General features: G+C 42.3%; 2 protein-coding genes across 2 annotated transcripts; one reads left to right on the forward strand and one right to left on the reverse strand.

The window, feature by feature from the left end:
* Positions 1-863: 863 nt before the first annotated feature.
* LOC127898901 (uncharacterized) lies at positions 864-2,915 on the reverse strand. Its single transcript, XM_052431407.1, has 2 exons — positions 2,336-2,915; positions 864-1,981 (listed from the first exon to the last, which is right to left on the reverse strand). Exons 1-2 carry the CDS (start codon positions 2,913-2,915, stop codon positions 864-866), a joined length of 1,698 nt encoding a protein of 565 aa, XP_052287367.1.
* A 3,503-nt stretch (positions 2,916-6,418) lies between these two features.
* Positions 6,419-9,589, forward strand: LOC102629031 (inositol-3-phosphate synthase). Its single transcript, XM_006464195.3, has 10 exons — positions 6,419-6,883; positions 7,017-7,085; positions 7,170-7,305; positions 7,402-7,649; positions 7,738-7,964; positions 8,064-8,179; positions 8,336-8,512; positions 8,691-8,879; positions 9,022-9,084; positions 9,198-9,589. Exons 1-10 carry the CDS (start codon positions 6,696-6,698, stop codon positions 9,315-9,317), a joined length of 1,533 nt encoding a protein of 510 aa, XP_006464258.1. The 5' UTR covers positions 6,419-6,695; the 3' UTR covers positions 9,318-9,589.
* Positions 9,590-10,148: the final 559 nt, after the last annotated feature.

The following is a 10,148-nucleotide window of genomic DNA, read 5'->3' on the forward strand; positions in this document are numbered from 1 at the left end:
AGCCAAGCATGCCAGGATCTGCTCGGCCACGAGAAGGCAGCAGAATCCAAATCGTTTGAAGAAAATCCTGAGGCATGCAAAGGCTCGCCAAGTCTCAGAGCCTGTCTTATGGCGAGACAGAAGCCAAGCATGCCAGGATCTGCTCGGCCACGAGAAGGCAGCAGAATCCAAATCGTTTGAAGAAAATCCTGAGGCATGCAAAGGCTCGCCAAGTCTCAGAGCCTGTCTTATGGCGAGACAGAAGCCAAGCATGCCAGGATCTGCTCGGCCACGAGAAGGCAGCAGAATCCAAATCGTTTGAAGAAAATCCTAAGGCATGCAAAGGCTCGCCAAGTCTCAGAGCCTGTCTTATGGCGAGACAGAAGCCAAGCATGCCAGGATCTGCTCGGCCACGAGAAGGCAGCAGAATCCAAATCGTTTGAAGAAAATCCTAAGGCATGCAAAGGCTCGCCAAGTCTCAGAGCCTGTCTTATGGCGAGACAGAAGCCAAGCATGCCAGGATCTGCTCGGCCACGAGAAGGCAGCAGAATCCAAATCGTTTGAAGAAGATTCCCAAGGCATGCGAAGGCTCGACAAAGTCTCAAAGCCTGTCTTAGGGCCAGACAAAAGCCCAGCATGCCAGGATCTGCTCGTTCGCGAGAAGGCGAGCAGACTCCGAAGCATTCGGAAAGTTTTCTACGGCACGCAAAGGCCTCACCAAGTCTCAAAGCCTGTCTTACGGCGAGACAGAAGCGATCAGCGTTTCAGACGAAAATTAATTCATGAGTACGACACGAGATAGTAATCAACAACATTTTTATTAATGGCTAACAGAGGGGATAAATTTCATAAACGTTGTTCATTACAATACAAGAAGAAATATATCAAAAAGATGGTGGATCAGTGAGCCGAGCAGCATCGGTTGGCTGGACCTCCTCGGGTGCGGGAGGGGTATCACCAGTTGCGTCCGGGGGGGTGCTCGCCTCGCCAACATCAGCAGGGACTGCACGAGGAGGAGAGTTACCCTCCTCAATCACGATCGGCTCTAACCCCTCGGCATCTTCCTTGGCCGCCTCCTCGTCCATATGTTGAGCAACACCAGCTGCAAGGTCATCCATCTTCAGATCAGGGTGTTGCTTCCCGAGGATGGCCATGATACAACGATACGAATGCCGAAGTCCCTGGTCGTACTGGTTGTCGGCCTCCCTCTCTAAGTTCTCTACATGAGCTCGGTGGGAATCGCGGAGAGATTCGAGCTGAGCCTCATACATAGCCCTCTGCCCTTGGAGATCCTCCTTAACCTTGGTCAGCTCCTCCTCGAGGGTAATGGCTTTTGCTTGAGCAAGGGACTCTTGCTCTATCAGCTTGAGGTTCTCAACGTTTAGCTCCCCCGCCTTTTTCTCGGCAACGTCAGCTCTGGTCGTCGCCGATTGAATGTCCTCCTTCATCTTCCTGTCGTAACGGCCAACCTTGGCCTTATAGTAGGTGGCCATGCAGCTGAGATGGAAAGCACTGTACTGCATGGCTCCCACCAGCTCGCCCAGGGTACAACCGTCAAAGCCCTCCAGGTCCTTCTTGCTCACAAGTTTAGACAACTCATTGAGATAGGGAACCAAGTGTTCTGGTCGGCTGTCGGGTAAGCGAGACCGAGGCACAACAGGTGGAGAAGATGAAGCAGGATCAGTGGCCGCTCTACTGGATTCCCCGACTTTAGCAGAGGCAGGAGGGAGAGCCTGCAAGGGAGGAACCTGCTGCACGATGTTCTTTCGCTTCGCAGCGGGAGCATCTTTGTCCTGGTCCCTATCGGTTGTTGGAGGCCGAGAGCGTTTCCTGGTCAGAGCTCCAATCACTGCGTCCTCCATCTTATGGCCAGGAAGTATCAACCGAGACTCGAGGAAGTTGTATGTAGATAGCAGTTCTCGGCTCGAGCAGGAATTGGCCAATACAGCCTCGACCCGTTTAAGCAGACCAGGTCGGAGCGGGAAGTGAACACCCCAGGAAACTACAGCACAAACAGACACTTGGTTAGAGACAAACCAATACAGCAGGAACAATTATGGATACAAGACATCTAAAGCGAGCAGGCAACCTGGGACCGTGAAACGGGGTGGGACGCGACAATCCTTCCCGTCTATTTGTGCAACTTGACCCCAGGGACCCCCAGCAAAAAAGAATTTCCTCTTCCAAGTCCCACCACCACCAGTTGGAAGATCAGTTATGGGTTTCCTGCTCTTGGTACCAGATTGGAAGTAGTACCAGCCGGCATCTTTAGGGCTGCTCTTCAGCTGGTACAGGTGCTTCACCTCATCAACCGTGGGCTCGCTTTGGCAACATCTGTCCCACAATATGAACAGACCAGAGAGCACTCTCCACCCGTTGGGGTTCAGCTGACCAGGAGCCAGATTTAGCCCGTTAAGTATCCGGGCAAAGTAAGGCTGCAAGGGACACCTCAGCCCATACTTAAAGCTCTCCAGATACAGGGTAACGTATCCCCTGGGAGGCCGGCTAGGTGTATCCTTCTTTCCTGGGATCTTAAGAGGTATCTCACCAGGAATACTATACCTAAGTCGGAGGTCATTGAGCTCGTCAAACGTGGTCGTACACGACATGTAATCAATGGCATAATCACGCGACAAGGCTCTACCTCCTACTGTACCCCGTTCTTCTGGTCGTGATGCTCCTGATGGGGACGCCTCACCAGAATCATCCCCTTGACCCTCACTCAAGGTGTTCTCCGATCCAGAAGATCCTTCTTCATCGCTACTGTCGCTCGAAGAGGTTGTTTGGGGAGACATCCTCCTAGCGCTAGTACCAACACTAGACCTAATGGGCTCTAAGGGGATCCCGGGATCAAAAGTAAAATCAGCGGGCAGACTAGGCAAAAAACCTAGTTCGTCGTCACCAACCTCAACGACCTTCTCCTTACCCTTCGACATATCCTAAGTTCTAACCAAGACACCACCGCCAACTACAACCTCAAGCAAAGCAGAGAGAAAGGAAATTACCTACAACTAACCAATACCGAAAAAAATAGAAGAAATACCTGAAGCAGGGACTCGGTCAGAGAGAGACAGGGATGACAGCTCTGGCGCCGAGGTTCATTCGCCGGGGAGACAAGAATGGAGAAAATGACGAGTTCGTGTTTGAAGATTTTGGGTTTCCTTACTGAGAAGCAAACTCTTGGGCTGCCAGCATTTAATGACGCATATTCCGAGAATCCCGTAACCGTCGGTTTGAAATTCAAATTGAGGGGGGGGATTTCTGCCACGTCACCTCGTCCGCAATTAAATGCGACATGACTCCTGGCAGCCTTTTCCAAACCCACGCGAGCGAGTACTATCGAGTTTCTACTGCTGGTCCACTACATTACCCAACACCAGAAACTGGGGGACCGGTGTTTGGGAGGGATACTGTTTGGGACAAATGCGTCAAAGGGACCAGGAATGACGAGCAGACATCTGATGGCGGAGTTCTGCGAACCGATGTGTTCCGTTAAAGCCTAGCGCGTGGAAGAACAGGATCAGAAACATCCTGCTCGTCCACGATGTTGTCGTCCGCGAGGCCAATTCCTATAAAAGGCATGAGGCCATTCCGGCTAGAGATCGAGAGGCGAGGAGACCCGGTCGACGGCAGTTGGCAAGACGTGCTCTCCAGCACGAGAATCTAGGCACAACAGCCACGCTTTCCCCAGAACCGCGAGGTAACACGCAAGATCTCACAGAGCCATGACAGCCACACTTTCCCCCGAACCGTGGCGTAACACGCAAGGTCTCACAGAGCCGTGGCAGCCACGCTTTCCCCTGAACCGTGGCGTAACACGCTAGATCCCATGTTTTGCCCATAACGCAGCAGTTGAAGTCCCATACCGTCTCGAAAAGAGCAGAAGACTGAGATTCAGAGGAAGCCTATAAAAAGGTAGCCAACGAAGGTAAAAGGGTTGGCATTCTTGAGAAAAGGGGAGAAAACCACAAGAAACGCCATAAGACCTGTGGCAAGCTTTTCCCGAACCTTCATATCTGACTTGAGCGTCGGAGGGTTTGCGCCGGGAAAACAACCGGCGTACTCTGACTTATCTGTGTACGCAGGGACCTCCGGAGAAAAAGCCTGGCGAGGAGACCTCCTGGTAGTGACGAAGTTGATCGAGCAGAGATCCTGATCGTAGAACGAGGAGAACCGGAATCTCGCATCAACAATGTGCATTAATTCATTAGTCAATGAATGTTTTCCTAATAGTATTAAAAACAGAAAGATCACATTTAATATCTTGTCAATTCTTTTTTTCTTTCAGAAAGCTCTCATTTAATATGAATAAAGGAAATTATTTGTTCCATTTAATTCAAATATATACGTCACAATAAAGAGTAGGGTTATTTCAACTTAAATTTTTAACTTAAAATTTTGACATAAATTTTAAGTAGTTGATTTTAAATAATCAAGTAGAAGATATTAAAAGAAAAAGTAGTATTTAATGTTGGTTATTCATCCATCATTGAATTTTTTGAAGTCAATAGCTCTAGATTTGTGTTAAAAATTAAAATTAAAATATCATAACACTATATTAGATTAAGGAAGTATGCATTTAAACATCCCCTCACACAAATACTAGTGATGTAGGTATATCTATTGGAGGGAGGTGTATTTCACCATTATTCGATGTAAATCTTTAATTAGGTTACGTAGATTTTAGTACAAACTCCTAACATGAAAAAAAAAAAAATTAGGAACTAAAAGGTGTTAGCATAAATTCAAACTACAGTAAGTTTCGGATTGTAGCATCGGTAAATTGTAATCAAATAAAAAAGAAATTGTAAAAAGCAAAAAATGTTGGGTGTAAATTTCTTTTACAGAGGGACCCAAAAGAAAAAGGGTAAAAGTTTTATAAGGAGCCCACACGTATGTTGAATAGTGAAAAGGTCACAGATGGCCCTACTGACAGTTGGGGAAAAGATACAGTCACACGTCTTTTCAAAGATTGTGTCTTAAACAAACCAATTAGAAACCGGCCAAGTGTCCCCTCCAAAACACCAATCATTCTCCACTCGCAGTCACTGAGGACCTATCAAATACGTGGGCTGTTAACACACTCACCACTTGTGCAAACAACATATGTCTAATTAAATTTAATTATGATAATTTTTAAAAATAAATAAATAAATAAATATATATATATATATCTCGTAATATTATTTATTTATTGTATAAATGAATACGGTTTTAAAATTTCTTCCCGGTCACTCGCTGTCACTCATTCATCGTTTTACCGGTGCGCTTATCATCACCCATTCAGCACTTATCATCACTCACGAGTCACGGTCGCCGTTACCTTTCCCTTCCAGTACGTTCTCGCAAAATGGACCCCGCAGGGATCCAAACAAATCTAAAAGTTTTTGCTGTCACCTGATTTTGCCACGTATAAAGTGCTTTAACACGTTTCACGCTCCCCTTCTCGCCTTCACTCGTGTCAGCTCGTACGTGCGGTCCAATGAGACTTAAGGAAAATTTAAAATGTGAAAAAGGTGAATTAACAATGAGCCCCTATATTTTGACCAAATTGTAAGAATAAGGTTTGCGCTTTTCTTTTCTCTGGAATCATCGGTAACTAGGAGTGATAATTGTAAAGTAGAGATGATCTAAAATTTTAAGTGAGGAGTTCAACTATAACGCGATTAAATATTGAAGTAATTATGACCTATTAACTTATTAATAATATATTAGAATTATCATATTTTCTAAAAAATATTTAGTTTTGTTGGAATAAAAATTGATCCAAATTTAATCACATAACATTATGAAATAGTTTTAAAAAAGTATATTAATGTAGCGATAATTGGTGACACACTAATGACTCTATTTAATTTATTTAAAAGCGATGTTACGCTCACAAAGTTAGGATCCAAAGTTTATGTTTTGGATAATATAATAGTATTGAGATGAGTTGATAATTACTCCTTATTATTGTATTGAGTTTATATTTTAATTTCGATCCTACTAATAAACATGTCATATATGTTTTGACACATCATGCTAACTTGAATTATCACTTTTATTATTGTCAAATTTTATTATTTTATTACTAATTAATACTTTAAATGTTATATTTCTGAAATTAGCTTATTCAGAGGTCCATTTGTTTTAAAACTTTTAGGAGTATAACAGTTAAATCTTCAATTTTATTGATAGAATATAGATTCGTCTTTTGGAGACTCATATGAAAGAAACGTATAAACCATGTCTTTACCTTGTGGTTCCATTACAAATTAGGGAGCCAAATACAATTACTCCAAACAAAAGCAGTCCCTTGGTCTATTATTTTGCATGGTCAAGCTTCACTAGGAACCTAGCACCAATAATAGCATTGAGCGGGGGCCACAGCCCACTCTCTTCTCGCCACGTGTCGCTCCAACTTCCCATTTTCTCTATATATACATGCCATTGGTGCGGAGAAATCATGCACAGATTACCAAGCTAGTTTCGAAAGTTAAAAGAGTGTTGAGTCGAGTGGGAAGTGAGAATTGAGAAGGAGAGTCGAGTTCGGAGACAGCAAGACGAAACAGCTCTTCTTCCAATAAATCTCAAAGCATTTGTTTGGTTTTATTTAAAGCAATTTTCTCAGCAAACTCTTCTTCTAATAAATTTTAAAGCATTTGTTTGGTTTTTATTTAAAGCAATTTTCTCAGCGAAGTTTTCAATTTTTTCTCTAAAATTTTCCTGGGAAAATGTTTATCGAAAATTTCAAGGTTGAGAGCCCAAATGTGAAGTACACAGATAATGAGATTCACTCTGTGTACGATTATGAAACCACTGAGCTTGTTCATGAGAACAGAAATGGCACTTATCAGTGGATTGTCAAGCCCAAAACTGTCAAATATGAGTTCAAAACCGATGTTCATGTCCCTAAACTTGGGTATGTTAGAGAAAAAAAAAAAAATCTAATTTTTTAATGTAAAAGATTTTTTGTTTTCGTTATCATGCGGTTTATTTTGGTGGGTCAATTTCAAAACTAATTTTTTTCATACATTTTTTTATGATTTTGATAGGGTTATGCTTGTGGGTTGGGGTGGAAACAACGGCTCAACTCTCACGGGTGGTGTTATCGCGAATCGAGAGTGAGTTTATTCTTAAATTTTTTTTACCTATTCTTAATAGCTTTTGCATGTCAACATTTTTATCGATGTAATTGTTGTTCTCAGGGGAATCTCCTGGGCCACAAAGGACACAGTGCAACAAGCCAATTATTTTGGTTCACTTACCCAAGCATCAGCAATTAGAGTTGGGTCTTACAATGGAGAGGAGATTTATGCTCCATTCAAGAGCATTCTCCCTATGGTAATTTTGTGAAAATGAACTGTGTTTGCTGTTATTTTTTCATAATTGGTTATAGATTAAGTTAAAATTTCTATTTTAATTTGCTTGTAAATTCAGGTGAACCCAGATGACATTGTGTTTGGAGGATGGGACATTAGTGACATGAACTTGGCTGATGCCATGGCCAGGGCTAGAGTGTTTGATATTGATCTTCAAAAGCAACTTAGGCCTTACATGGAATCAATGGTCCCACTTCCTGGAATCTATGACCTTGATTTCATTGCTGCCAATCAAGGGTCCCGTGCCAACAACGTGATCAAAGGAACCAAGAAAGAACAAATGCTACAAATCATCAAAGATATTAGGTACACGTAGTTAGTGAATTACTTGTTTTGGCTACAAGGGCTTTAATTGATTTTAAGGCATTGATTTGTGTTTGTTTGCGTTGATTAGAGAGTTTAAGGAGAAAAACAAGGTGGATAGGGTTGTTGTACTGTGGACTGCTAACACTGAGAGGTACAGTAATGTGATTGTTGGGCTAAATGACACAGTGGAGAACCTTCTTGCTTCACTGGACAAAAACGAAGCTGAGATTTCTCCTTCCACCTTGTATGCTATTGCTTGTGTTCTTGAAAATATCCCTTTCATCAATGGAAGCCCCCAAAACACCTTTGTACCAGGTTCTAAAGCTTTGTGATCTTTGGTTGGTTCAGTTAGTTTCATAGGGAAGTATGAGGTTATGCTTTAGTTTGTTATCCTAAATTGGGTTGTGTTTGCAGGGCTTATTGACTTGGCTATTAGGAGGAACTGTTTGATTGGTGGAGATGACTTCAAGAGTGGGCAGACTAAGATGAAATCTGTTTTGGTTGATTTCCTTGTTGGGGCAGGAATCAAGGTATATAAGGAGATTTCATTCTAATGCCCCTGTTAATTTAATATTGCTTTAACTTTATTGAAAAGCTACCTAGGAAAGTGATTTCTTAGTGATTTTTCTGTATGATGATGATATTGACTGGTTGCTTTGTCTGATTAATGTTGATATGGTACACAGCCAACATCAATTGTTAGCTACAACCACTTGGGAAACAATGATGGAATGAATCTTTCAGCCCCTCAAACCTTCCGCTCCAAGGAGATTTCCAAAAGTAATGTTGTTGATGACATGGTCTCCAGCAATGGTATCCTTTATGGGCCTGGTGAACACCCCGACCACGTTGTGGTCATCAAGGTAATTTCACCTTGATTAATAAGTGAAATGTTTATTGCAGTCATGTATATGCATGTCCTTAAATATTGTGACCAAGTGTGGCCAGCAGAGTTCTTGTCACATTGTATTGTAAATACTTCATTACTTTGTTAGTTGGTGGGTCTGACTGTTGTGTGGTGGGGTATTTGTGTTTCTATAGTATGTGCCATATGTTGGCGATAGCAAGAGAGCCATGGATGAGTACACATCAGAAATTTTCATGGGTGGCAAGAACACCATTGTGCTGCACAACACGTGTGAGGACTCTCTTTTGGCTGCTCCAATCGTTCTAGATTTGGTTCTGCTGGCTGAACTCAGCACCAGGATCCAGCTCAAAGCTGAAGGAGAGGTTTGTTTATTGCATACTTCAATTTTTTGTTTCCTCAACATTAGAATTGTATAGTATCATGGATCTTTGCTTTCGGATTGTTACTGGTTGTGATGAAGTAATAAAAGAAAATATATTATAATTTGGTGTTGAATTTTTTCAGGGCAAATTCCACTCTTTCCACCCTGTGGCTACAATTCTCAGCTACCTCACCAAGGCTCCTCTGGTAGGTGTTCGATCACCCTTCTTGGAAGAATTACATAATGCTCTTTTCTTTATATTAGTCATAAAACTTGATGAGTAATTAGTAAGCAAACTTCATTTCTTCTGGGAATTCAGGTCCCTCCAGGCACACCAGTGGTGAATGCGCTGTCGAAGCAGCGTGCAATGCTTGAGAACATTCTGAGGGCTTGCGTTGGCTTGGCTCCTGAGAACAACATGATTTTGGAATACAAGTGAAGAACTTGCAGGGGAGAAAAGTGGAAGAACCGGTTTTCCCTTTCTCTGTCACCAATCAAAGCTGTGGTGGTCCATTTAATTACTGATTGTAATGTCTTGTGTCATGAAATTGTGGTTAATATTAGTGTGTCCTGTATGTTTGCTCTTTTATTTTTTTAATGAAGGTGCTGGAGTGTAGCCCATTGCCTTTGTAGCTCATTTCGGAGCATGAAATCTCTTGTATTGCAAGTAGATAATATATGGAAGTTCATAAATAACTGTATTGCGGCAAATTTGAATCTCATCTAAATCCTTACTTCTTAACTGAATGATCAGCCAACATAATGTTCATCATTCATCAGCCTCTAGTCTTGATGACGATCAATCACTTGAGTAGAATAGACTGAACTATTTGATGATGATTTTGATTGATCAACTTTGAATGGTCTCTAATTGAAAAGGGAAAGCGCACTACAATGGTCCCATCATATCTCTTCCTCCATTTCCTGCAAGCATGTGGGGAGCTCATTATTTTTTGTAAGTGGACAAAACTGAAGAGGGGCCATAAATCTGTTCGCAAGCATGCTGATGACAAATTTAAGACAGTGCCCTACATTATTAATTTATTGAGTGTAGGACAGTGGTCCCTTGGAAATTTTGGAGTCTGATGTCGTTACATGGTTATTATGATCGGTAAATTTTGATAATCAGGTGCCACAGTATTCCCATATAATTTTCAGCCAATACTCCCAGACCAAAAAGTACCCGAATATGGTCCAGCTTCTTGTTTGCTTCCGCTTCAGGTTACACGAGCTAAATTATGGAGCCACAATAATTGAAGTGTTGTTTGGT

This window comes from Citrus sinensis, chromosome 7, assembly GCF_022201045.2.
Source record: "Citrus sinensis cultivar Valencia sweet orange chromosome 7, DVS_A1.0, whole genome shotgun sequence".
In the NCBI taxonomy this organism is placed as follows: domain Eukaryota; kingdom Viridiplantae; phylum Streptophyta; class Magnoliopsida; order Sapindales; family Rutaceae; genus Citrus; species Citrus sinensis.

Bases quoted from the DNA above. Each gene is read 5' to 3' on its own strand.
- LOC127898901 (XM_052431407.1), bottom strand. From the start codon at position 2,915: ATGTCGAAGGGTAAGGAGAAGGTCGTTGAGGTTGGTGACGACGAACTA. The intron at 1,982-2,335 runs GTCTGTTCATAT...TTTGTGCTGTAG, and splicing joins CGGGTGGAGAGTGCTCTCTG to TTTCCTGGGGTGTTCACTTC.
- LOC102629031 (XM_006464195.3), top strand. From the start codon at position 6,696: ATGTTTATCGAAAATTTCAAGGTTGAGAGCCCAAATGTGAAGTACACA. The intron at 7,086-7,169 runs GTGAGTTTATTC...TGTTGTTCTCAG, and splicing joins GGTGTTATCGCGAATCGAGA to GGGAATCTCCTGGGCCACAA. The intron at 8,513-8,690 runs GTAATTTCACCT...GTGTTTCTATAG, and splicing joins ACCACGTTGTGGTCATCAAG to TATGTGCCATATGTTGGCGA.